This window comes from Symphalangus syndactylus, chromosome 11, assembly GCF_028878055.3.
Source record: "Symphalangus syndactylus isolate Jambi chromosome 11, NHGRI_mSymSyn1-v2.1_pri, whole genome shotgun sequence".
Classification (NCBI taxonomy): domain Eukaryota; kingdom Metazoa; phylum Chordata; class Mammalia; order Primates; family Hylobatidae; genus Symphalangus; species Symphalangus syndactylus.
In genome coordinates this window covers 35,889,123-35,916,982 of record NC_072433.2, presented here as the reverse complement: position 1 = coordinate 35,916,982, position 27,860 = coordinate 35,889,123, and the positions used below count along the sequence as shown (strand labels likewise).

Genomic DNA, 27,860 nt, shown 5'->3' with positions numbered 1-27,860 from the left:
TTTGTTAGCAAGGAAAAAGTGGGCCATCTTCTTAAGATTCACCTTCCCAGCAAAGAGAATCAATGGGCCTGGCTTAGGTCACCGTGTTGGAGTCACCATGCATGATTGAAATGTAATCTTCCAAAAGGGGAAGCAGAATTCTGGGGCTAGAAGAAGAGAGACAGAAGCTGAGTGCAGAAAAGACATCTTTACCTCCTTCAACCACTGGTCATTTCAAATATTGGAGAGTATCGCAACCTAGCCAGGACAGGTTATATCATTTGTGGGAACCAGTGCAAATAAAATGCAGGACCCATGGTTCAAAAGTTAAGAATTTCAAGCACAGCCCTTCTGGACACAGAGTCCTGTGTGACTGCACAGGTCACAAGCCCATGAAGCCAGCCCTGGGCCTAGCCCAGAACTGGAGTGATTGCCCCAAGGAGAGTAAGCCTTGCTGGGGTGTTTCGGGGTCTGTTTTGTTATAAAATTGGGTTAAATCATTAAGTGATGGTAAGGAAAGCTGAGATTTATATTGTTATAATTAACATGTGTCCAGCCCTTTGTACAAACACTGTTAAAGGGTCAAGAAAAGAGGTGATCAAAGCCCTCTGTGTGTATAACCCTAGGCAGAGGCAGGGTTCCGAGAAGACAGAGCTATCCAGAGGCTTCCAGTCTACTCTAGCTATCAGAGTAAGGGGGATGGTGAGTTAGTTTTATTCCTTATGCCCATTCAAACTTGGCAATTTCAGTCTATTACTTAATCATCACAGTGGCCCTGTGTGACTCAAAGTATTATATCCATCTTATAGATGACGTCATTGGGGCTCAGAGAGGTCCATGATCATCCATGGTATATGATCAAACTGGGATTGGAAGCCAGGCAGTCTGAATCCTTGCGTCCATGTTTATCAGCACTGTGTGTCATTGAACAAATCTAACAGGGCTGGGGAAATTGTAAGAAGTTGTCTTATAATAGATGAGATGACACAGACATAAAGGGGCTTTTAACTTGAAGGGCTTAGAGTCCTAAAGGCCATGAAGTTTTTTGGTTTGTTGTTGTTGTTGTTGTTGTTGTTGTTTTTCTTTCTTTCTTATGTTTTTTTTGAGATTGAGTCTCACTCTGTTGCCCAGGCTGGAGTGCAGTGGCATGATCTACAACCTCTGCTTCCCGGGTTCAAGCAATTCTCCTGCCTCAGCCTCCTGAGTAGCTGGGACTACAGGTGTGAGCCACCATACCTGGCTAATTTTTGTATTTTTAGTAGTGATGGGGTTTCATCATGTTGACCAGGCTGGTCTTGAACTCCTGACCTCAGGTGATCCACCCATCTCGGCTTCCAAAGCGCTGGGATTATAGGCATGAGCCACCATGCCTGGCCCTATTTTTTTTTTTTTTTTTTTTTTTTTTGACGGAGTTGTGCTCTGTCACCCAGGCTGGAGTGCAGTGGCACGATCTTGGCTCACTGCAGCCTCTGCCTCCCGGGTTCCAGTGATTCTCCTGCCTCAGCCTCCCAAGTAGCTGGGATTACAGACACCCACCACCACACCCGGCTAATTTTTTTGTATTTTTAGTAGAGACGGGGTTTCACCATGTTGGCCAGTCTGGTCTTGGACTCCTGACCTCAGGTGATCTGCCTGCCTCAGCCTCCGAAAATGCTGGGATTTCAGACGTGAGCCACTGCACCCAGCCTATTTTTTCTTTTAATAGAGGTGGAGTCTTACTATGTTGCCCAGGCTGGTCTTGAACTCCTGGGCTCAAGCAATCCTCCCACCTCAGCTTCCCAAAGTGGCCATAGAGGTTTGATAAGAATATCATTCCAGCAATAGGAATACAGGATGGGTTAGAGCCACAAGGATGTCCGTAGGACATTTGCTAGAGTGCCTGGGCCAGGAAATTTACTTAGTTTTTCTCACAAAGGTGTCTGTCACCCATGGCTGATTTCTGAAATGAATCCACAAGCCAGGAACATTTGTCTAAATACTTTAATTAAATGCATTGTAATATGAAAGGCAGAGTGTAAATAAAGTGTTCCTGTTTACTAAGAAAACAGACTAAGATATTCCAGGTAGCTGACCACACTTTGATAATAAAATTTGAAACAGCTTCTTGGTTTTCATTCTATTTAAAATATTTATGTAGTTAAAAAAATAATTGACTATTTTCTATCTAAATGCAGGAAATGCTGAGACATTTTAAATGAGTAGAGACTGAACATACATAAATAAGCATCCTGTTTCAGCTACAGAATTACAATACTTCTGGGCTGTTCCATTCATACCTCAGCAAACAACCAGTCCAATTCAATTTGGAGAAGAATGCCAGCCTCAAATTCAATTTATTTAATATCTAAGTTTTGTGAAAGTGCCCAGTTAAAGGAGTTATCTCAGTGAAATTAAAACGCTGCTAATCTCATTTCAAAATCAATTTTCTTTCCAGGACAATTCTTGGGAACCTCAAGAATCTCTTGCTTTATATCATAAGGAGTATACATTCAAGAACTGATATCTAAAAGAATAAGTACATTCGTATAAAAAGATTCCTTATAAAATAGGATCTCACAGATAAGGTGCTGTTGAAGCATTTTGCCATTTACTGAAAAGCTGTGTGTTTATTAGCATATCTGAAATACTTGCTAATAGTGGAAGCATTCTCTATGCTTCGATCTTAGACTATGTGGTACAATATACAAATAGTAAATGGAGACAAAGGAAAAATAACTGCCTAAACTCGCAGAGTTCCCCCATTTAAAAAATGTTTACCAGTGAAATGATGTCTGCACAAGATTGTTTTATTGCAGCATTATTTTTAACAGCATAAGATTGGAAACAACGCAAATGCCCATCAATGGGAGAGTCATTTAAATGTTGTCATACATCCATACAACAAACTAGATTGCCGTCATGAAAAAATAAGCATGCTCTTTAAGGATAGGGAACAATCTCCAAAGTAAATTAAGTGAAAAATAACAGTGGCTCTGTGTTACCACTTGTGTTAAAATTTAAAAGGAAGAGAAGAAGCAGTTACATATTTCCTTGTATAAGCATAAAATAACTCTGAAATGATACAGGAGAAACTGTTAACAGTGGTTGCTTCCAGAGAGGGAACCAAGGAAGCTGGGTACTGGGGTAGGATGAAGAATTTTTATTGGATGTCCTTTTGTACTCATGTAAATATGTTATTGTCTATTAAAATACATTTTAAAAGCTTTTTTTTAAAAAAAAGGTAAAATAATAAGGTCAATCATCACTATATTCAATGTGAGGATTACACGGATCACGTGACAAGCCATCAACTAGACAAATATGCTTCTGACTCTGGGGTTTGGAAATGCTTAGAACAGCCCGGGGACTCCCACATTCTTTCATTTTTCCGCAGTGGAAATGAATGTTGTTTTTAGTGGATGGACAAATACATACAGACATTTGCAAACCTTCAAAGGCCTCTGAGCAGCTCACATTTTCCTGTAATTTTATATAAAATGGGCAGGACCTATTGGAATTCCAGGTCCTTTATGTTCACTGTTGCAGGTGGAAACAAATGGCCTAATACTAGAATACTAGATTTTGTTTTTAATCACTCACTCCCCCAAGAGCCATTCTGTATGCAAATAAAATCCTCTTGATAAATATTCATTCCCTGAATGACCCTTTTTTCATTTTTTTTTTTTTTTTTGTCTGAATCATAAAAGCAACATGGCATGATCTGGAAAGCTTTAGGGAATGTAAGTGCTGTCATCAGCTGGGAGATTTCATTTTCTAGGATTAATTGAAGTTGCTGCCACCATCTCTACAGCGAGAGTGTCGAAAGTGAGTAACGGACTGATCCCTGCTGGCAAATGGGGTTTCTCAGGATGACAGGCAGAGGATGCTCCTACCAGGCCGTCCCTCCTGGCAGAGGCAGAAACGCTAGCAGCCCCTGGCCAGTAAGTCCATTTCCCTTCTATCTGTTCTGAGATAATGGCATTGCACTGGAATTGAATAGAGTCTGGGGAAGATAAGCACTGACTACCTTAATGGGCATCTAGCCCCCTACTGTGATTGCCCGCAAAGGAAAACAGCATCCCAAGCTCAACTCAGAACCATGGCAATTCTCAGCTGAACAGCTCGGCTGCCCTAATTTCTTTGTTTTTTTTTGTTTGTGTACGTTGCTGTTGTTTGCTTTTGTTTCTGCTGCTGTTTTGTAGAGCTGGGGTCTCAACATGTTGCCCAGGCTGATCTTGAACTCCTGGTCTCAAACAGTCCTCCCATCTCAGCTTCCCAAACTGCTGAGATTGCAGATGTGAACCACTGTGCCGGGCTATCTTTTAGTTTTTTTTGAGACAGGGTCTCACTGTGTCCAGCTCACTGCAGCCAGAAACTCCTGGGCTCAAGCCATCCTCCTGCCTCAACCTCTCCAGTAGCTGGGACTACAGGTGCACACCATCACGCCTGGCTATTGCTTTTTTTGTTTTGTTTTTGTTTGAGATGGGGTCTCGCTATGTTGCCCAGTCTGCTCTCCAAATCTTGGCCTCCAGTGATCCTCCTGCTTCGGCTTCCCAAAGCGCTGGGATTATAGGCATGAGCCACCATGCCCTGCCGTGAAGTATTTTCTATCCTTGAAATGTGTTAGACAAATTCCTGAGAGCAAACCCCACACATTCAATAACCCTTTACTTTTTCAACAAAGCTTCCCATATATTGGAGCCTCATTTTATCCCCTACCCATGAACTTTAAAAGTGGAAAATCATTTTGTTCTTAAAAAGAGGAACAGTCAGGAAAAGGTAGGGCTCTCAAATGATAGAGCTCAGGGACTCCAACACGTGATTCAATTTGTCGAGCTCAGGCCCAGCCCCGCGAGGAGCTGAGTCGGGGCTGGCGTGCTGGAGGGGCGGTCAGAGCTGCAGCCACTGAAGCCACGACTACGGAAAAGCATCTCCTCTTGGGCCGTGGGGGAAGATGGGGCGCTGGGGCGCAGGAGCGCAGCGGGCGCTGGGGGCACACCTGCCAGAACTGCGCGCGGGAGCCGCCTTACCCCACCTTACTCCGCCTTCTCCTCCTTTTCCTCCGGCATCTCCACCGACAGGATCTGCTCTCCCGGCTCCGGGCCCGGGCTCACGCGGATCCTCACCGAGTGCTCCTCGGGCTCGGCCGGCCCCTCCTCCTCTCCCTCCGGCCTCCCAAGGGAGGCAGGTGGTAGAGAGCGCGGTGGAGACCCCGGGGGCTCGGGGGGCGTCCGGGGCGCGGGTGGGTCGGGAGCGGCCTCCTTTGGGGGCGTGCGCTGGTCTGGGGCAGCCGAACCTTCCTCTCCCTTGGCATCTTGCGAGCTCTTGGCCTGGAATCGAGAAAGGGTGACTCGTGAGGCACAGACTCTCGGAGGGGTCTTGGAAGGGTCTTGGACACCTCCCTGTTCCAGCCTTTTTGGACTCCCAAAGCGGACAGTGGAACACACAGCGGGTGAAATCTAGTGGGTGGGGTGGAGCCGCATCGGCGTTATTTAGGAGAAACAAAATACATTATGGGGAAGTGTACAGATTAAAAGTCCCGGCTGGATTTCGTAGGAAGTCTTGGGATGTCTTAGATCTAGGCTGTGGGGCTGGAAGCTGGGGTGAGGCTGTTGTTTCAAGTGCAGGGCCCGTCCCGTGAGCTATTGAAGCAAGCCAGGCAGTGACTCTGAGGGAGTACCCGCAAGGCCTCTGCAAAGGCTGAACCATCTGTTACCAGGGATGGGCACTCCTGGAGTGGATGAGAAAAACTCCAAGCAAACAGGGTAAAAAGTGATGAGGGGAGAGGCTGCTGGGGCTAGGCCCCCTTTCTGGAAGGTCTCAAAGGTTGAGATCCTCAGGGATCGCCTGCGGCTGGGTACGACTGCTATTGGGCTGCGCTGATCCCGTGTGTGGGGACTTGATGGATACCTCCAGCCTCCAGCGTGTGCTGCCTCCCACAAATGATGGCCATGGTCTTCGCATCAGTAGGGGACTGGGTAATTAAACCAAGCCTTTGTGGATACCTGGGGCCCCTCCCACTCTGCCTGACCCCATCTCTGCACGGAAGGAAACTGGAGAGGGAGCAGCCCCCAGAGGAGACCAGAATGGTCTTCAGCTGCCCAAGACCTGTGTGAAGTGGTGCTTGTGAGTTTCAAGTGACAGCAGTCAACGTCCTTGTGCAGAGAGACCTGCGCCATTTGCTCAAGTTGTAGGATATTGAAGGAAAGGAATGGAGAGGGGGCAGCCAAAATGCTCCAAGAACGCAAGGCCTCTATTGGGACATGCTTCTCCCTCTGTCTCAGTGTTTCCCTATGTTTTGGTGCCCCTGTCCCACCCTCCCCTATCCATCCTAAACTCTATTTTTTTTTGTTTTTTTCCTTCCTTCCTTCCTTCCCTCCTTCCACGGAGTCTTGCTCTGCCACCCAGGATGGAGTGCAGTGATGTGATCTCAGCTCACTGCAACCTCTGCCTCGCAGGTTCAAGCAATTCTTCTGCCTCAGCCTCCCGAGTAGCTGGGATTACAGGTGCGTGCCACCACGCCTGGCTAAGTTTTTGTATCTTTAGTAGAGACGGGGTTTTACCATGTTGGTTAGGCTGGTCTTGAACTCCTGACCTCAAGCGATCTGCTCACTTTGGCCTCCCAAAGTGCTGGGATTACAGGGGTGAGCCACCTGCGCCCAGCCCACCCTAAACTCTTGACAATGCATTTCCAGGGCAGGATGCTCAGACGGTGAGCATTGTGGGACTTCCTGAAGCGTGGTCCTATGGCTGGAACCAGCAGCTCATGGGAAGTTAGAAAAGTGCTTTGCTGTGTTCAATCTGCTTTTCTAAAAGGCCTCCAAGGTATCCTGCTTGATCTTTACGACCTCATGAGGCAACCCTCAGTAATCCAAGTCTCAGAAAGCTTGAGGGGCTTCCTGGGTCATGGAGCTAGTGGGTGACGGAGCTGGGATTTGGATTTGTGTCTCTGAATGTCTAGTTAAGAGCTCCCTGCATTCTGCCATTCTGCCCTGGTTGTGCTGATTTGGAAGGGAAGTGCCTTTTAATGGAACGGTCATGCAAATCTAATTCCCATCTTAAAGCTGCCTTGCTGAAGAGCTACCACTTAGGAGCCACAAGCCCACCCCAGCTGAAGCTCTCGGTGTACTGAGGGCACCCTTGGGGTTCCTGTCTAATCAGCCCTCACAGCAGCCAGCACTGAAGACCCCCACTTGCCAGCTCCACCTTGACCTTGACAGTTTGTGAGCCAGGCCATCACATCTTTCCTCAGTCTGGGGCCATTGGTGGCTGTATCTGGAGAATATCTTGGCACCCCAAATGGCTTTGATGTCACTCACCATACTTCTGCTGTCAAACAACCTCTGGATGGGTCTCCTGGACTCTGACACCAGGCTGGATTGAGTTCACTGGGCTCCTTTGAACTCTGCTGTGTGGACTGTTAAGCCCAGTCTGCCTAACCCCAGTCCCTCTCCAGATCCCCAGCAGCCTTCCTAAAGGACAGCCGTGAACAGACATAATTAGTGTAATCATTCTACTTGGTGTTCTTGGCTTTGGTCACAGAAAAAAGTCCCAGAACTAATTTTAATGTCCCCCATAGATTTATGGGGGTGGGGACATTTGGTACTTTCAATTTTTTATTTTTCATTTCTTGAGACAGGGTCTCACTCTGTCACCCAGGCTGGAGTGCAGTGGTGCAATCATAGCTCACTGCAGTCTCGATTTCCTGGGCTCAAGTGATGCTCCCAACTCAGCCTTCCAAGGAGCTAGGACCGCAGGCGTGTGCCACTAAGCCTGGCTAATTAAAAACAAAAAAAGAAAAAATTTGTAGAGACAAGTTCTCGTTATGTTGCCCAGGCTGGTCTTGAAATCCTGGCCTGAAGAGATCCTCCTGCCTTGGCCTCCCAAGGTGCTGGGATTACAAGTGTGAGCTACCATGCCTGACCCAAATATCTTAAATTGTCACAGACACAGTATTAAATATGAGGACACACTGTCTTCTGGGGATGGACACTTGCTTCTCACACCCTCTCCTCTAACCTCTGCAACAGTATCAAGACTGCCTTTTAGAGATCCTGCTCCCAGCCTACTCTCAGTCCAGGGGCGGATATGTGACCCAGGTCTCTTTGGAGCACCATAGTGCCCTGGCCACACCGAATGGCTCAAGAATTGGCATGTGACCCAATTCTGTCCAATGACTGGAACTTTTGCTAGAATCCCTGGGAGAGAGGTGCTTTCTTTCTTTTGGAGTTGCTATGCCAGGAGGGTGTCATCCTAAAACTCTTGAGAACCTGCCTGGAGATAAAACCCTCACTGAATAAAGCAGAGATGACACAATGGGAAACCTCTTCCTGCTGGCATCATTCGGGCTTTTGGATCCAGGCTTGCCTGAACTTTTCGATTACTTGACCCCTAATTCCCATTTTTCTCAAGCTAATTTGAGCTTGCACTCTGTCACTGGTAGCCAAATGAGCCCTGACTGATAGTAAAAGGAGGGGGAAGACCCTAAAACTAAATGTGTGGCCTACTCTTGGAGACCCCTCGGCCTTCTCCCTGGCACATATCCGAAATGGACGTGGTGGCTGGGTTCCCAACCACATTACCTGTTCCAGCAACTCTTGCTGCTTTGCAGCCGCCTCCAGCGCGGCCAGTTCTTTGAGCCGGGCCCGGAGGTGAGCTAGTTTGCCGCCTTTTGCCCCCTTGCCACCCATCTTTCCTGTCATAGCGAGGGCAGCGCTGAAGAGCTTTGGGGTGCCCACCCGGGGCGGAAGGATCAGCACGCTCTTCTCCTCCTTGGGCTTATTGTTGTTTCTCAGCATGCGCCTGGAAGAAAGCAGCATCCACTTACATCACAGACACATTCTGGGGGAAAAGAAAGGCTCGCTTGTGCAGCCTCCTTTAAGCTGGAGCTGTGTAGTGGTGGTGATTTTGGCTGGTGATTGTAGAGAGCTTTTCCTGGGCCAAGCGTTGTGTTAAGTACTTTATGCATTGCATCTCATCGAAGGATCAGAACAACTGTAATGAGGTGGGTCTTACTGTCTGTTGTACCTTAGAGATGAGGAAAGTGACGCTCAGAGAGGTTGAATAACTTGTCTGAGGTCACACAGCTAGGAAATTCTTCTCTTTCCTTCCTTTCTGTGTCTCTCTCTCTCCTCTCTCTTCTGTCTTCTGTCTCTCCTCTCCTCTTCTCTTCCTCTCTCTCTCTCTCTGTCTCTCTCTCTGTCTCTGTTTCTGTCTCTCTCTCTCACAGAGTCTGTCACCAGGCAGGAGTGCAGTGGCGTGATCATGACTTACTGCAGCCTTGACCTCCACGGCTCAAGCGATCCTCCCACCTGAGTAGCTGGAACTACAGGTATGCACCACCACAATTTATCATTTTGTAGAGACAGGGTTTCGCCATGTTGCCCAGGCTGGTCTCAAACTCCTGGGCTCAAGCGATCTACCCGCCTTGGCCTCCCAAAGTGTTGAAATTACAGGTGTGAGGCACCGCGTCTGGCCTCTTTCTTTTTTTTAACCAGCAGAAGAGTTAGGAAATCCTGAAGGACACTTTCACATGGGGAACTGGGAATAAGATGCCCAGGTGGAAAAGGAACCAAAGCTCTTTCCTTCTCCTTCTGCTTCACTGTCGCCTCCCACTCGTCAACATCACAATTATCAGCATTTATTGAGTGTCTATATGTGCCAGGCCCTCTGCTCCATCCTTTGCAGGCACCCTTCAATGGCCCCTATTACCCCCTTCCTGGTGTTCACACCTCTGTGTGGTCCCCTTCCCTTGAGGATGGGTGGGGTATGTGTCTTGCTTTTAAACAATCGAATACAACAAGGGCTATCACTGGTGGAATATGTCACACAGGATTGTGATCTCTGTCTTGCAAGGGGACTCTCCCTTGCTGACTTTATTTATTTTTTATTTGATTTTTATTTTAAGTGATAGAGACGGGGTCTCCCTATGTTGCTCAGGCTGGTCTTGAACTCCTGGGCTCAAGCAATCCTCCTGCCATGGCCTCGCAAAGTGCTGGGATTACAGGCATGAGCCACAGTGCCTGGCCTCCCTTGATGACTTTGATGTAGGGAGCAGCCAGCTGTAGTTGGAGAAGGCCCACATGGCAAGGACCTGAGGCCAGCCACTGGCCAATTGCCAGTGGGAACTGGGGCCCCAGTCCTACAACCCCAAGGAACTGAATTACACCAACAGCCATGTGATCCTGGAAGTGGGTCCTTCCCCGATCCAGACTTGAGATGAGAGCCTGCTCTGGAAGGCATCTTGATGACAATCTTGCAGAGGACCTAGCTAAGCCATGTCTGGACTTCTAACCCACAGAAACTGAGATCGCAAATGTGTGATTTTAAACAGCTAAATTTGTGGTAATACTGTTATGCTAATACATACTCTCTCATTTAAGTCTCACAACAATCCCCATAACTAGGTCTTATTATTCATCCTCATTTCCAAATGAGGGTATAGAAGTTCAGAGGGGGTGAGTAACTTTCCCAAGGCCACACAGCTAAGAAGTGGCAAAGCTAGAATTCAAACCCACACTTCTGACCCCAGTGCCCCAGGTATTAATGATTACAAAGCAACATTACATCATTATCTTCCTGGACGCTGACAAATACCCCTGTGACATGGAAAGGGCTGAGATTATTGTGCCTCTGACAGTTGGGGAAATTGAGGCTCAGAGCAGGGGGAGTGACGTGTCCAAGGTTACCAGGAAGTGGCAAAAGCAGAATTGCCACCCACATCTAATGGCATGTACCACCCTGTTTCTCTAGATAAGGGTAGATTTTCCAACAAAGAGAGCCCTAGATTTTTACTGGCAATTTTTCACACTACAAACATGCGGTGAGCAGTTTGTTTCAAGAACAAATGAATTCTGCCTGCAACCAGCAGGCCTAGACAATAATTGGCAAATTCATTCATCGAGGCTCCAGCAAAACTTGTTTGTTTAAAAATGAGGCCATTACTGGCTGCTTATCTAATCAGAGGCAATGGGTTTAAATTGTGCATGTTGATATTAATTGCCCAAGATTTGCATTTCTAGCTGGAGATCCCCCAGGAGAACACAAACATGATAATTCACCAGACGCCTCTGACACGCGCCAGCTCGGCACTGTCCCCCATGTTATTTGAGTCCATAATTCATGATGTGACAGCCCACAGGAAGGCTGAGGGTGCTGTGAAAATGAACTATCTTTTTCTTTCTAACAAAATAACTATTTATAGGACCTTTGCTGATTGCTAATAGCTGTCTCTGTTTGGAAACATTGAGCTGGCTTCTGGGGCATTTCCAGATTAGGGAAATTTGTCCTCATTTTCTGATGATGTCTGCTTCCCTGTAACTGAGATTGAGCAATCAGCCTGGAGCGAGTGACCCACATAAGACCTCTTCATCCTCTTTCTTGGAGTGGTCGAGCCAGAGATCTCAGCACTTCACTTCTTTGGGGACCCAGGTACCCCATCTGCAAAGCAGGGAGCTTGGACAGAATCCCACACGTGGCCCTCACCAACTCAGATGTCCCTGGGACTATGGTTCTCAGACAGTGTATCTCCCCTGATGAGCAGAGCTCATACACAATCCCCTGCCTCTCTGGTCAAGCTGGCCTGGCCAGCAAACAACCACTCTGATGACTCATGGCTGGGACCCCCATTCCCACGCCCCCCCATGTTGCTGTGAGGCCTGTTAGCCCCATTCCTTCACCTGGCTGCCTCTCACCCACACTTCAGCCTTCTCAGTGTGGACACAGGTGCACAGGCACTGTCAGGAATGAGGGCCTCTGCACGGCTCTCGGGAGGTGCCTTTGGGGTCCTATCTGATTTGCCAAACTCTTGCCTAACCCCACCAGCTAAAAGCATGGCTTTCTTGAGTTTTGCTCCTCCTGGTGGGGGTGGGGGCAAGAAGAGAGGGTGGGGAGACCTGGTACCAGTTTTCAGTCATAAGCAGTTGAATCTCATGATTTGTAGTAATTATGTCCTATAAGATCTCTGCGAACACTGAATTAGCAAATACGGAAACATTGTTCCTAGGGGAAATACAAGGCTAGATTCCTACAGATCTCCCATCACAACATTCATCAACCATAATACATAAACTTGGCCAGGCGTGGTGGCTCACACATAGACCCAGAACACTGGAAGGCCAAGGGGGAGAGTTCTTGAGCCCAGGAGTTCGAGGCTGCATGAGCTATGATCATGTCACTGCATTCCAGCCTGGGTGAAAGAGCACGACCCTGTCTCTAAAATTAATAGTAATAAACTTGTCTTATGTGTGTTTCTTTTTAAAGACTTTATTATTATTATTATTATTTTGAGACAGAGTCTCACTCTGTTGCCCAGGCTGCAGTACAGTGGTGTGATCTTGGCTCACTGCAACCTCCGCCTCCCAGGTTCAAGCCATTCTCCCTACTCAGCCTCCCGGGTAGCTGGGATTATAGGTGCCCACCACCGCGCCTGGCTAATTTTTGTAGTTTTAGTAGAGATGGGGTTTCACCATGTTGGCCAGGCTGGTCTCAAACTCCTGACCTCAGGTGATCCGCCCGCCTCAGCCTCCCAAAGTGCTGGGACTACAGGCATGAGCCACTGTGCCAGCTAAAAGCATCTTATTAAATACAGATTGTTGTTTTATTAACATTGAACACACAGCCAATAGCACTGTAATTCATGCCCGAATGAAACTTATCTAACACAACGTATTTTCTATGTAAGGCACATCACAGACTTCTTGTGCTTAGGAACACGAGACGGCACTTCAGCGCTATGCTGGGGGGCCATTTTAAACTGTGCAATCGCCAACAAAAAGCACAAAAATGAAAAAAAAAGAGTGGCATTAAATGGACCATAAAAAGACACCTCTTGGCAGTACAAGAGCTAAAACTACAAGACAGAACTGGGACTTCAGTGGGGAGCGTGCACTTGGGGTGACTCAAGTATTTTGCTGCTCTGGGAATGTCCTTGAATGACCACAAAAGCCTGTTAGTATTGATCTTGGCGTTACGAGTCCATTTCAGTGAGGAGGCGAATTTGCAAATATGGAGTCCATGAATCACAAGGGTCCACTCTATCTCCCTGTCCCTCCAGAGAGGAGGCACTGGCACGCACCACTGATGTGGTGGGGAATGTGGGGAGATTTTCTGGGAGAAATTCAGATAGACTGGGTTTTGGAAGGGCCCAGTGGGTCCCTTGAGAGCAACCAGGTAAGGTGAGTTTTGGGGCAGCTTCCTTCCCCAGGGGACCTCAGTGTCTTGTGTGCATGATGCTTGGACATTAACACTACATCCTTTTACCTCGAAGCTGCCAAAGGGCTGCTGTGAAAACCTAAGGCACAAGTCACTCCTCTGTGTAAAACTCTCCATAGCACCCATCTTCCTCTGAGGTCCGACCCAATCTCTTCCCCTAGACTCCTCCGATCCCATACCAAGCTATGCTAATTTTCTTGCTGTTGTGCCACCCACACACTAAGCCTGCTCCTCCCCAGGGCCTCTGCACATGCTGTTCCCTCTGCCCAGAATGCTGTACCCAGCCATCAGTCCTCCCAGCTCACTCCTTGCTTTGTGCAGGTCTCGTTGAAATGCCACCTGCTCAGAGCAGCTTCCCCAACCAGCTTATCTCAGGCAGCTCCCTGTCACTTCCTGCTCCTCCCGTGGCTTTGTGTTTCCTCATAGCTAGACACATCATCACATCATCACTCATCTTTCCATTGTCGCTTCCCTGACTAGAATGTGAGTTTTGTTTGGTCCCTACTCCGTCCCCAGAACACAGCACTGTGTACTCGATACATCACTGTGCTGTAGGAATGGATGCTGGTGAGTTACTTCCCTTTGTTATGACAGCTCTCTGTGCAGTTAACTTATGGCGTCATTGTATAGAATGAAGGGGAAAATAAGAATGTGTGATACAAGACAAGGAGGAAAACCCAGATACGTGGATTAAAAAGGTTTTAGCCAATTGAAAAATTATAGGGTGAATTTGATGGCTACAGAGGAACAATTGCTTATTTATCTTAGAGACAGGGTCTTGCTCTGTCACCCAGGCTGGAGTGCAGTGGCACGATCATAACTCATTGTAGCCTTAAATATCTGGGCTGAAATGATCCTCCTGCCTCAGCCTCCTAAATTACTGGGATTACAATCATGCGCCACTGTGCCCGGCATGAAGTGATCATTATTAACATGCACTGAGCTCTCTTGCATGACAGGCACCCCACCGGAGACATTCCTGCACACTATTTAATTTTCACAGCAGCAGGCCAGGCACAGTGGCTCACACCTGTAATCCCAGCACTTTGGGAGGCCAAGGCGGGCAGATCACCTGAGGTCAGCAGTCCCAGACCAGCCTGGTCAACATGGTGAAACCTCATCTCTACTTAAAATACAAAAATTAGCCGGGTGTGGTGGCACGTGCCTGTAGTCCCAGCTATTGGGGAGGCTGAGGCAGGAGAATCGAATTGCTTGAACCCAGGAGGCGGAGGTTACAGCGAGCCAGCATTGCGCCACTGCACTCCAGCCTTGGCGACAAAGCAAGACTCCATCTCAAAAAAAAAAAAAAAAAAAAAAAAAAAAATTTACAGCAGCAAAGTAGAGGTTATGACCTTTCTTTTACATAGGAGACAACTGAGACCAGAAAAGTTAAACAACTTTCTCAAAGTCACACAGCCAGCACCTCATATGGAAGGGATCTGAGCCCCGCCAGCCTCCCAGACTATTGTGGGGTTCCTGACACACTACGTTGCCTGTCGCTCAATTTGAAACCTGATCTTAAGGGTTTGAAAATAAAAACTGGCTTTTCTAAAAAGAATGACCTGTTCCCCAACAATGCAAAATACAGATGCACAAGGTTATTCGTTGCACCACTGTTTGTAATTGCAAAATTGTGGAAATACCCTAAATGATTTACAGGAATGTTCTGCCACTGTGGAAAGGAATGAGGAAGCTGACTCTGCACTGATAGACAATGATTTCCGGGTTTTGTCGTCATGCGGAAACAAAGCAAAGTACAAGAATCTACAGCATGCCACATTTTGTGTAAGAAAGAAGAAGAAATAAAATGTTTGGGCTGGGTGTGGTGGCTCACACCTGTAATCCCAGAATTTTGGGAGGCAGAAGCGGGCAGATCACCTGAGGTCAGAAGTTCGAGACAAGCCTGGCCAACATGGCAAAGCCCCATCTCTACTAAAAATACAAAAATTAGCTGGGCATGGTGGTGGATGCCTGTAATCCCAGCTACTCAGGAGGCTGAGGCAGGAGAATCGCTTGAACTCGGGAGGTGGAGGTTGCAGTGAGCCAAGATCTAACCACTGCACTCCAGCCCAGGCTACAGAACAAGACTTCATCTCAAAAAAGAAAAAAAGAAAATGTTTGTGGACTTGTCTATTTTTGCAAAAGTAAGCAGAGGAAAGAAAAGGCAGAAATTGATGCGACGAGTCATGTAATAATGGGGGTTGCAGTCAGGGGGCAATGGGGACAGGGAGAGTTGGGACGTTTTTCTGAGTGCCCCATTTTGCAGTGTGTTGACCTTCAGGAACATGTTAATGTTCTACATACTTAAAACAAGAAAAAGTCAACAAAGATCAGGGTGGCAGGAGCCCTAAATGGAATGTAAACTGCAACAAGTGAACCTACCTGTATTTCAAATGAATAAAGTAACCACATTAAAGAGTGGGGGAGGAAGAGACTCCAGATGACTTTGAACATAACACTTACATCATATATACTTGGGCTAAACACAAAAGAACTGCATCCAGTACTGAAGTCTACCTAGAAGCCTTACTTTTTGTTTTTACAGTGACATGGGCTGGAAATTCCGAAATGAACTTCTCTGTATTGCTCAGTGTTGGAGAAGAGATTTACAAGTATGAAAAGGGAGAATATTAGAATGAATTCTAATATGTGGTGGCAGGGCACGGTGGCTCACTCCTGTAATCCCAGCAACTTTGGGAGGCCAACGCAGGTGGATCACCTGAGGTCAGGAGTTCGAGACCAGTCTAGCCAACATGGTGAAACCCCATCTCTGCTGAAAATACAAAAATTAGCCAGGCGTGTAATTCCAGCAGAGGTTGCAGTGAGCTGAGATGGCACCACTGCACTCCAGCCTGGGTAACAAGAGTGAAACTCCATCTCAAAAAAAAAAAAAAAAAAGAATGAATTTTGTGGTGCTGGATTGAAATTGTTTTATAGATAATCAGTAGAATAGACAGAAAAACTGAAGTTGGCATATATATGTATATGTGTGTGTGTATTTTATATATACATAATATATTATATATGTAATATATATATATATATATTTGTATTTATACATCCTGGTGTGTATGTGAGTGTGTTTCTTGGTTCTGCCTGCTGCAGAGGCCTAGTAGCACTCCAGTAGCAATGACTGCTCCTATGACTCAGATCTTGGTTTCTAAAAACCATCCCCCAGTAAAAGGAATCAAGGCTGCTTGGAGAAATGGCCATTTCCAGGATACTGCAAGGGAAGTACAAGATGAACCAGGGCATCTGGTTGTGGCTTGCTGTTCCTTGAGTAAGCAAGGAAGTGCTAAAGTATGACAGGGATATCACAAAGTCACAAACGAGCCACCTTGAAAAAGTGCCCACTGGCCAAACTGGACCAATTTGAGCATCAAAATAATGATTGTTAACAGAGTGTTCTGGAATCAAGTAAATCCATGCCTATATACATTGAGAAATGAATAAACAAATGGGAGAGAAGAGAAAGCTCTTCCATACAGCTGACTGCCAGCTAATAATCAAGGAAGGAGTGGAGTTACAAAATTACCATTTTATGACTATCATAGCAATCTCTGTAACTATCATAGCGAGGAACCATCAAAGGATGCTAAAAGCGGTGGGTAAAAGTTTGATGGGGAACAGGATATCCTCATAGCCTGAAGGTGACTACCCACTAATTACTTAGGAATTAGGTTTAAGGGAAAATAGGTTTACAGTACAGAAACCTTAACCAAGTAATCAAAGTAAAAATCATCGATGTTGGAAGTAAATGGCATAATGCACCTCTCGATACATTTGCTGCAGAAGTTCTGAGTTCTTTCCGCCAAAAATGCAGACTCTAATGGTAATCATGAGAAAACATCAGACGAACCCCAACTGAGGGGCATTCTGTAAAATAACTGGCCTGTATGGGCTGGGTGTGGTGGCTCACGCCTGTAATCCCAGCACTTTCGGAGGCCGAGGGGGGTGGATCACGAGGTCAGGAGTTTCAGACCAGACTGACCAACATGGTGAAACCCTGTCTCTACTAAAAATACAAAAATTAGCCGGGCGTGGTGGTGTGCGCCTGTAATCCCAGCTACTCAGGAAGCTGAGGCAGGAGAATTGCTTGAATCCAGGAGGCAGAGGTTGCAGTGAGCCAAGATTGTGCCATGGCACTCCAGCCTGGGCGACAGAGCAAGACTCTGTCTCAAAATAAATAAATAAATAAATAAATAAATAAATAAATAAATAAATAAATAAAATAAATGGCCTGTATGCTTAAAAGAAGTCCAAGTCACTAAAGGTTGGAAAAGCCTGAGGAGCTATCCCAGATCAAGGAAGACTAAGAATACTCTGCACCTTAATTACAATATGTGATCCTAGACTTGATTCAGGAATGGAAAAAGAAGAAAATGTACAAAGGATACTCTTAAAGAATTAGCAAAATCTGAAGATGGATTACGAATGAGATAATAGTGTTGTTTCAATACGAAATTTCCTTATTTTAATGAAGGTACTAGGCCAGGCACAGTGGCTCACACCTGTAATCCCAGCACTTTGGGAGGTCAGAGCAGATCATGTGAGCCCAGGAGTCCGATACCAGCCTGGGCAACATAGCGAGACCCCAGCTCTAGAAAAAATTTTAAAAATTAGCCGGGAATGGTGGTACGTGCCTATAGTTCCAGCTACATGGGAGGCTGAGGCAGGAGGATCGCTCACTTGAACCTAGGAGGTTGAGGCTGTAGTGAGTCATGATCACTCCACTGTACTCCAGCCTGGGTGACAGAGCAAGACGTCATCTCAAAAAAAAAAAAAAAAAAAAAAAAAAGATAAAGGTACTGTGGTTATGTAAGAGAAATTCATTGTCCTTAGCAATTTTTTATTAAATGAAAGAAGTGTTACATACCTGGCTTTCTTCCGGAGTAACTTCTGAGACTCAGGATAATGCACCAAAATCTCATTCAGGTCCTTCTTATCCAGGATGAAGAGATTGGTAAACCCATGGGCCACCACGTTGGCCGTGCGCCGGTTCCCGCCCCCAACAGCCAGCAAGCTGGGGCAGAGAAAGGAGAAAGGAGACCCTTCAGAGACTGCGGTTTTGGTCACATTCAGATCTTCATTTCCCATGTGTGGAGCACAGTGGTGGCCCCACACAGATGAGAGCCTTCCCCCGCCCCCATCCCCGCATACATCAGCAGGTGCCAGTGCGGCATCTACCAAGCTGTAGACACTCGCACTGCCCGCTGGCCGTCTCCTTTCCCAGCCCTTGTCTCAGGCCCCTCACTTTACCCCAGCTGCCTCTGACCTTATTTCTCCAAACACAGATCCAGCTTTCAGCGTCACCAGCACAGATTTCCCATCAGGGCCGCCCAACACCTGCACTTGCCCCGCCTGGATGATGTACATCTCACGGCCGATCTCCCCCTGAAACAGAGAAGGGACAAGTCCCTCTGTCCATCCCCCAAAGTCACCAGAGAAGCAGCCAGGGCTGGATCCAGAGGCTGGAGGTCCGGCAAGGAGGAACCTAGGCACTGGGGTCCAGCCCTGCCACCACAACTTGGGGTGTTGTGTGGGGGCAGTCACTTCCCTCTCGGGCCTCAGTCTCCGCATCTGTAGACTTGGAGGAGTGACTACCCCGTGCCCTCCATAACTGACAGGGTTGCAGTGGGGGAGTTAGTGATGTCACGGAATGGGAAGTGCCAGCTAACCTGGGAGGTGCAGGTATGATGGAATTCTGCAAATTTCCATTTAGACCCACTGATGGAGGCAGGGCAAATCAGATAGCAGCTCCCACCATCAAATGAGGTCTACACCTGGCACATCTCAGGGGCTCGGGAACCATTTGCTAACTGCAACAGGAATGGGAACAACAATAACGATAGTATTCAAATTGCCTTTTTTTTTTTTTTGAGATGGAGTCTCGCTCTGTCGCCCAGGCTGGAGTGCAGTGGCATGATCTCAGCTCACTGCAACCTCTGCCTCCTGGGTTCAAGCAATTCTTGTGCTTCAGCCTCCCAAGCAGCTGCGATTACAGGCATCATGCTTCAGCCTCCCGAGTAGCTGCGATTACAGGCATGTGCCTCCGCGCCCGGCTAATTTTTGTATTTTTAGTAGAGACAGGGTTTTGCCACGTTGGCCAGGCTGGTCTCGAATTCCTGGCCTCAAGGGATCTGCCTGCCTTAGCCTCCCAAAGTGCTGAGATTACAGGCATTAGCCACTGTGCCCAGCCCCAAATTGCTTTATGCAGTGTACTACTTATCCTCAACAACCCTCGGAGTCTAGATCACTCTTTGCCCAAGAGCTGGGATCTGAACCCAGACAGTCTGGTTCCAGAGTTCATGGCTGTTATGGGTTGAATTATGTACCCCCTCCCAAATTCATATATTGAAATCCTCATCCCCAGCATCTCAGAATGTGACCTTATTTGGGAATAGGGTCATTGCAGATGTAATTCCTAAAGATGAGGTCCTTCTAGACCTAATCCAATATGACTGGTGTCCTAAAAAAAGGGAAATGTGGACACAAAGACAGGCATAGAGACAAGAGGATGTGAGGAGACACAAAAAAAAACTAGATGACCACCTACAAGCTGAGGAGAGAGGCCACCCAGCTTTTGGTGGAGTTGCGTAGTGTCCCACGGCAGCCTGGAAAATGAATACAATGGCCTTAATCCCAAGTTAAACCGAATGCATGCATGAATGAATAGCTTGCTTTGGACTGCAATTAGAAACACCTAGTCTGCCACGCGCCTTCCAATCCTCATCCCTTCACAGGCCCTTGTCCTGGCCAGCTACCTGTGAGTCACATGTGTTTAAAAGGGGAAGAGGAGGTCCACAGAAAAAAAAATAATAATAATAATTAAAAAGGGGGCCGGGTGCAGTGGCTCATGCCTGTAATCCCAGCACTTTGGGAGGCCGAGGCGGGCACACCACCTGAGGTCAGGAGTTCGAGACCAGCCTGGCCAACATGGCGAAACCCTGTCTTTACTATAAACAAAAAAATGAACCGGGCCTGGTGTCATGTGCCTGTAATCCCAGCTACTTGGGAGGCTGAGGTAGGAGAAATGCTTGAACTCAGGAGGCGGAGGTTGCAGTGAGCCGAGATAGTGCCACTGCACTCCACCCTGGGAGAGAGAGTGGGACTTGGTCTCAAATAAACAAACAAACAAATAAATAAATAAGGGGTGGGGGGAGTGACCAAGGACAGTAACTGTCACACTTTTGACTTATTTGACAAAAATTTCCTGTGCGTTTCACACATGCATGACCCCCTTAACAAAAAGGAAGAGAGGTTTGCCTCCATGTTTCTGTTTAGTTTGACAAGGGTGAAAGGGTGAGGGGACCCTCACCTCACTAACCAATCCCTGGGGTGTCTCAGAGAGATCGCTGCCGAGCAAAACCAGACAGCAGAGGGCGCCCTTCACACGTGCTCACCAAGTGCTCAATTTAATTTGCAATCACAGACTCTAGATTCACTTTTTCTCATTTAAAGCAAACTCTGCATCATTCACGAAGATAACAGCAACAGTACTGGCACCTGCTGTGTGTCAGGAACAGTGTTAAGCTCTGTATGCACATGTTATTCAGCCCTCACAACCACCCCATGAGGGAGGTACTATCAACATCCCCCTCTTTATCCATAAGATGAGCAGGACTCAGAGAGTGCAAGCCACTTGCCCAAGGCTGCACAGCCAGGAAGTGGCTCCAATGTCAGGCAAGTCACTCTATTGCTCCCAAACCCCTCTTTGCCCCTAAGTTTGCAGCTTTAAATTCTCAGCCCTCTGAAGCATCATTTTCCCCTCTTCACCCCAGCTCTCTGCTTCCAGAAATTTCACTGCTGCACAGCATATAACCTGGAGACAGGGACTTTCTTGGGGACAGGGGTTCCCAAGTCTTGCAGAGCCTGCTTGGGTAATGTTTCCCCACGTACGCTTATTAACAGCTTATTATTAACTTATTAACGGCTCTGTGCAAGAGGACTGAAACCTGGGTTCCTGACCCCTCCCCTCACTCACCAAGTGACCTTGGTCTCACCTTGAACCCCAAGGACAGGGAGCAGAAAGGGCTCTAGACATTGTCAGGCCCCAGGATTCAACTCCAGATGTTTTCTGGGATCAGAGGGTGAAGCTGAGCAGGGAGGGGGTTCTAGGGTGGGGCAGTGGGGAGTGGTGGGGGCTGTGGCATCAGGAAGGGACACGACGTTCCCCTTTGGGGCAACCTTTCTTCCACCCCAGCTGGCTCTTGCCATTTGGGAAAGTGGACCCAGTGCTGGCAGATTTTCTGTTTTCAGCCAGAAATCTGAATTTTTATATGAAATCGTCAAACTTTTAAAGGTTGGGGACCAATTCAACATTTTTTAAAAATTAGAAAAAAAAAATCCACAGAATACCTGTGTGCTGGATCTTACCCAAAGGCCACCAGTTTGCAACCTCTTCCATCCCTTCTCCTGTCCCATTTTCCTGATGGGAAGACGGAGACCCCAGAAGCAGTTCCAGGTACACAGTCAAGGCCCTGCCCCTCTTCAGGCGCTACAGTTTCCCTTTCTGTAAGGTGGGGTGGGAGGGGTCTTTGTCCTGGCCCCCATGGTCCTGTGTCAGTGGAGCTGAGGAAATGCTTTGCAAAGCCCGAGGCACATGTGTGTTGACTGCATAGAGTCGGCAAAGCCTTCTAATCCGCTCCTGTTCTTGGGTCTGGTCAGGTCACTGCAGCATGAAGCTGCAGATGCTCCTCTCCCTCCCCAACAATCTCACTCTGCCCTGGGCTGGCAGGCACCCCTGCAACTCAGCTCCTTGAAAGCCAGGGGGATCGTGAACCCCAGATCCCGTGGTGGCTGCCGGGCCAGCTCACCTTCTTGCACACATAGTCATTGGGCAGGTAGACAACAGAGCGAAGCCTCTTCAGCATGTCAAAGATCATCTGCCGGTCACAGCCCTGTCCCGGTGAGGAAGGGAAAGGAATGCTGTTTAGAGAAGATTGGGCTTGCAGCCTCCCACAGCCCTGAGGGTGAGGGCACCAAAGGGTGTACCTGAAAGAGTGCGACTTTGCTAACGATGTTGTAGTTCACGTCGATGGCGAGGTCCAGCCGCATCTTGTCTGGAAGCTGCACCATCAGCTCTGACTCATCTGTGAACAAGGCGTGGCAAGGGTCAGAGGCAAGGCCGGGCCCCACCCCAGACATACATACAGGCCAAGTGCCCACCTACCGGCTCACCAGGGCACACCATTACCCTGCCGCATGGAACCACTCTAGATTTGTAGTGCACCCTCTCTCACCTCCAGGCCTTTGCCAATACCATTTCCTCTGCCAGGAGCACCCCTGTGCATTTCCCAAACTCCTATTCATTCTTCAGAACCCAGCACTAATGTCACCTCCTCCAGGAAGCCTTCCCTGCCTTCCCTTGACATCCCCCACTCAGCTACTATGTGAGTAGCCCCTGCGCTGTTGCAATTATTGGTCACCTGTGTTCCCACTTCCCTGGAAGGACAACATCAGCAAGAACTAAAGTCTCTGGAGCACTTCTATGAGCCAGGCACCTGTTTTGTTGTTGTGGTTGTTTTTGTTTTTGTTTTGTTGTTGTTTTAGACAGAGTCTCACTCTGTCACCCAGGCTGGAGCGCAGTGGCATGATCTTGGTTCACGGCAACCTCTACCTCCCTAGTACAAGTGGTTCTCCTGCCTCAGCCTCCCGAGTTGCTGGGACTACAGGTGCCCACCACCACGCTGGCTAATTTTTTGTATTTTTAGTAGAAACGGGGTTTCGCCATGTTGGCCAGGCTTGTCTCAAACTCCTGACCTCATTGGATCCACCCACCTGAGCCTCCCAAAGTGCTGGGATTACAGGAGTGAGTCACTGCACCCAGCCAAGCCAGGTACTTTTTAATAGAATGTTTTATAAAGATTATCTCAGTTCTTAGTTTTTATTAAAATAAAAATTTTTAAATACTTTTGAACCCTGAAAAGCTAAAAAAATTTTTCTCTTTTAGAGACAAGGTCTCACTATGTTGCCCAAGTTGGTCTGAAAACTCCTGGGCTCAAGCAATCCACCTGCCTCAGCTTCCCAAAGTGCTGGGATTACAGGCATGAGCCACCGCACAGGGACTTATTTTTATTTTTCTGAGACAGGATCTTGCTCTGTCACTCAGGCTAGAGTGCAGTGCAGTGGCACAATCACAACTCACTGCAGCCTCAACTTCCTCAGGCTCAAGCGATCCTCCAGCCTCAGCCTCCTGAGTAGCTGGGACTCACAGAGACACACCAACACACCCAGCTAAATTTTTTACTTTTTGTAGAGACGGGGTTTTGCCATGTAGCCAGGCTGGTCTTGACTCCTGGGCTCAAGTGATCCTCCCGCCTCAGCCTCCCAAAGTGCTGGGATTAAAGGCAAAATTATTTTACTAAATCCTCTAAGCAACCCAAGAGGTGCCCTACTATAATCTCGACTTTATAGATGAGCAAATGGCAGTGACATGCCTGTAGTCTTGTAGCTTGGCGGATAAACTCAGGACTCCAACCTGGCTGTGGAGCTCTAGAGCTGCCTCAAGAGATCCAGGGCTAAGCCTGCTGTGCCCATCATGGGGTGTGCAATGCCCTGAGAGAAAGCGAGGAGGAGAGAGAGAGGGAGGGAGGGAGAGACAGGGAGGGAGAGAGGAAGGGATAGAGAGTCCTTCTTCTTTTTTTTTTTTTTTTTTAAATTTAAAGTGCACTTTGGCCTCACACCTGTAATCCCAGCACTTTGGGAGCCCAAGGCTGGCTAATCACCTGAGGTCAGGAGTTCGAGACCAGCCTGGCCAACATGGTGAAACCCCGTCTCTACTAATAATACAAAAATGAGCCGGGCATGGTGGCACATGCCTGTAATCCCAGCTATTTGGGAGGCTGAGGTAGGAGAATCTCTTGAACCCAGGAGATGGAGGTTGCAGTGAGCCGAGATTGCTCCACTGCACTCCAGCCTGGGTGACAGAACGAGACTCCATGTCAAATAAATAAATAAACAAACACACAAACAAACTACACTTCGCTCTTGGATGGGGATGCATTTCAAGGTGGGTGAAGTGAGGGGGGCAGGCACACAGAAGACAAGCCCCCCCAAGTCTCCAGGGATCTCATGACAGCCCTGCTAGAGGCACTTTAGGGGCCCCACTGGGCCCCTCTCACACCAATGTTGGGGACACAGCCAAGAGAGGCTCCAGTACTCGGGACCTCAGAGACACAGAGGACAAGGGAGGCACCCCGAAGGCAGGGCACCGGGCACCAGGCAACAGGAGTTGGCTGGGAGCTGGTGGCTGCCAGGGCGTGACTATCTTACCCAGCATGCCTTGCGAGTGCCAGGTGTACTCGTACCAGGTCTTGACACGGTTCTGCACGGACTTGGGGATCTTGTAGAAGTTCATGTACTTCACTGTGTTGTCCATGCAGCTGCGGTAGTAGGTCTGTCCCGCAGTGGCGGCCCCTACCACATCTCTCATCTGGAGGGAAAGGTTGTGGGAGGTCAAGGAAGCCACTGGGTCATGGCGGTGGGGGCTATTCCATGGATTTGGGATGTGTCACTTCACACAGACCACGGGCATGTGCTCCTGGCGGGGCATTGGGAGCGGGGTAGGCAGATGTCATCACACAGAGAAAGTTTTACTGACGGGAAGTTCTGCCTCCAGTATGGATGTGGGGAAGAGGAAGGGAGGGAGACTGCCAGCCCCTTGGTGGCCTCAGGTCCCTGGGACTACACCATGGGGGAAAGCCCCTTGGGCTGGGCTGATTCTGGTACAACACAGTCCCTGGGTGACGGTGGCCACTTTGTCTGACTCCATGCTGGAGGAAATAGGAAGCCAGTGTGCTGTTCCTCGGGGCGGGGCCCTTCAAAGGTAAATTTGAGAACCTCTGACTGTCACTTCGTGTCTCAACCAGAATGTAAGATGCTGCCCCGGCACACCAGAAACACCAGGGGTTTCTCCCTCGGTCTCTGCAGAAAACCATTCAGCCCAGTGCACCCAGGGGAAGTGACATTTCAAATGAGTATGACCTCAGAGAGGGAATAGGGCCGAGTTCACCACCACCACCCCCTTCAAGGCGCAGGGTCCAGTGCTCCAGGCTCCTGACTCTCAGTCTAGTGCTCTTTCCCAGGCTTAATCCAAAAGCAACGGGCACAGAAGGTGACATTTCTGGCAACAGTAGGAGGGGCCCCTGTCAGGTGGGGTGGGAAACCAGTCTGGTGCCCCGATACCTGTCCGATCATCACAGAGAAAGCAAAGACGCCTGTGAAATAATTCAGCAGCTGGAAGACAATTTCGAAGAGTGTCTTGGGGTCAGGCAGCCCCCCGATGGTGATGAGGGTCTTCACAGCAAAGTAGTAACAGCGAATATAACTGGAGAGAGAGGAGAAAGGGAACGTGGGTCATCACAGGCCCCACTCTGCCGCCCCTGAGCAGTCTGGCTCAGATGCCTCTGATAGATGCATGTTGTGCAAAAGACAGAAACCCTTTACAGCTCATCTATGCAAGAAAAACCACCTCCTGCACGTGTAGAGCATGTTGCCGTTTGCAGAGCAGGTTCACAAATGCTATCGGGTATGGTTGTGTCTGTAGGGACATGTTGTCATCCCCATTTACAGATGTGGAAACTGAGGCTCCAGGGGATTGCCAGGAAGAGTTGGCAGAAGGCCAGACCAGGGTCTTCCAACTCCTAATGACTGCGCTCCCTCAATTTCCTTCAGTATTCCTTCAATTTCCAGTCTTTTCATTTGCTGTCTCCTGCCATATTGGCTCATGAAAAGCAAAAGCAGCATCAAGTTTGGAAGATATCTTGAGGATGACTTTTTCTGACCCACCCCTCCCCGGCGCATCCATTTTCCAGATAGTGAAACTGAGGACCCCAAAGGGAAAGGGCACACCCATGGTCACTAGTTGGTAAGTACAAGAGCTGGGCACTCTCTGCTTCTCTGAGATGTCACCCACCAGCAGTAACCCTCTGACATAGGCTTGTGAACCTTCTGGAAGGGAGGTATGGGGGAGGGTGTCCTACTGTGTGGTAAAAGGCATAGGAAATGCCCCAAGTGCTCTAGTCTGAATGTGTCCCCCGAAATTCAGGTGTTGGAAACAATTCCCAGCGCAATGGTGTCAGGAGGTAGGGCCTTTGGGAGCCATTTAGGCCGAGAGGGCTTTGCCCTCATGAATAGATTAAAGCTGTTACAAAAGGTTCTGGTGGAGGGTTTCCACTTCCTTTGGCCCTTCTGCCTTCTGCCATATGAGGACAGCATTCCTCTCCTCTAGTGGACACTGTGGCATTCAAGACACTGTCTTGGAAGCAGAGAGCAGCCCTCACCAGAGGCCAGCACCTTGATCTTGGACTACCCAGCTTCCAGAACAGTGAAAAATAAGTTTCTGTTCTTTATAAGTTAGCCAGTCTCGTGTATTTTACTATAGCGGCTCAAACGGCATGAAGACACCAAGCTCGTGTGTGATTATCACAGAGTAGCAAGGGTCCCTCTCACACCTGTCCACATCTCAGGCTGAGCCCTACCCTGGGTCAACAAAGGTGAGGTCAGAAGGGCCTAGAGACCAGGCAGTCCCTGTGGGCTTTCCTGCACCAGCTATTTACGCAGTGTCCTAGATAGAACATGGGCTCCAGACCAGGCTGGCTGGGCTCAGCCATGTGGCTCAACCACCTTCTAGCTGCATAACGGACACATTTCTCTCTCTCTCTCCAAGCCTCAGTTTCCTTCTCCAGAAGATGGAGATGGCAATAGAATGTCCCTCACAGAAGACCATGAGGACAAAAAGAGATGCTAGAAGACAGCCTGGCACGTGGTGGACTCTCAGCAAGGGAGCTGTCAAAGCCTTCACAGCCACTGTTTCCTGCCATGGAGAACTGAACAGACTCGCCCATATCCTCAAGAAGTTTGTGGTCCAGTGCGGGGACAGGCAGGTAACGTGCAATGCGTGCAGGAAGGAGGAAGCAGAGGCTGCTGGGGAGTGTGGTAGAGGCTCTGCCTCTGAGAGCTGCGGGGCCTTGGGCAGGGCTGCAGGCCGCCCTGCACCTCCACATCACCTGTTGCCTGCAAGTTTCAGAACCCAAAACGGGCCTAGCAAGCCCCCGTCATACTGGTTCTGGCCATCAGAGGGCGCGCGAAGCAGGGTTTAGCAGGACGGAGCAGCACCCCCAACTCTGCAGACCCCTGGGCTGTCCGGGAGCTGGGTGCTTATGCCGCTGGGTCACCAACAGAGAGAGGACATAGGCGCGATGTCCACAAAACTCTGGCTTTACCCCAAACCCTTCCTAGCTGGAGGAATCTTCCAATGACATGCCACATCTTAGGGGCCTCCCTGAAGTCTCCTTGTCCTCCATGCTGTTGGGTCTGTGGGGACCCTCTGTGCTTCAGGTTGGGCAGAACCGGGGCAGGAGAGCACTGGGGCGGGATGCAGGGCCTAGCATTTGTAGGAGCTCGGGACCCTGAGCCCCTGGCACACAGCAAGCACTCCACAAATGCTTGCTTTGTAAAAGTTGTTATTCTTCATGCTATTGGAATTTCTTAGGAATCCTCCTTCATTACTCGTACTTGGTTCACATGTTGGGGTTCCCTGCAGGACGTCATTTGGGAAGGAGTGTTGCTGCCAAGGAAGCGTGCCCTTCCCACTGCTGAGCAGTTTGAGCTCCTCCCGCAGAGGGCCCTGCAGAAGGAGGTCTCAGACAGCTGTCCCCCTGCCCCGCCCCCGCCCTGCTCTGCTTACT

General features: G+C 48.6%; 1 protein-coding gene across 1 annotated transcript in view; it reads right to left on the bottom strand.

Moving 5' to 3' along the window:
- Window positions 1–2,744: 2,744 nt before the first annotated feature.
- Window positions 2,745–27,860, bottom strand: part of CNGB1 (cyclic nucleotide gated channel subunit beta 1) — an 89,432-nt gene continuing 64,316 nt past the window's right edge. The window contains exons 26-33 of the mRNA XM_055298028.2: window positions 25,357–25,498; window positions 24,445–24,604; window positions 22,165–22,262; window positions 21,987–22,070; window positions 18,446–18,564; window positions 18,047–18,193; window positions 8,541–8,760; window positions 2,745–5,288 (exon numbers count right to left, since the gene is read on the bottom strand). Coding sequence (XP_055154003.1) covers window positions 4,995–5,288; window positions 8,541–8,760; window positions 18,047–18,193; window positions 18,446–18,564; window positions 21,987–22,070; window positions 22,165–22,262; window positions 24,445–24,604; window positions 25,357–25,498 — 1,264 coding nt within the window. The 3' untranslated portion in view covers window positions 2,745–4,994. The remainder of the gene's footprint in view (window positions 5,289–8,540; window positions 8,761–18,046; window positions 18,194–18,445; window positions 18,565–21,986; window positions 22,071–22,164; window positions 22,263–24,444; window positions 24,605–25,356; window positions 25,499–27,860) is intronic.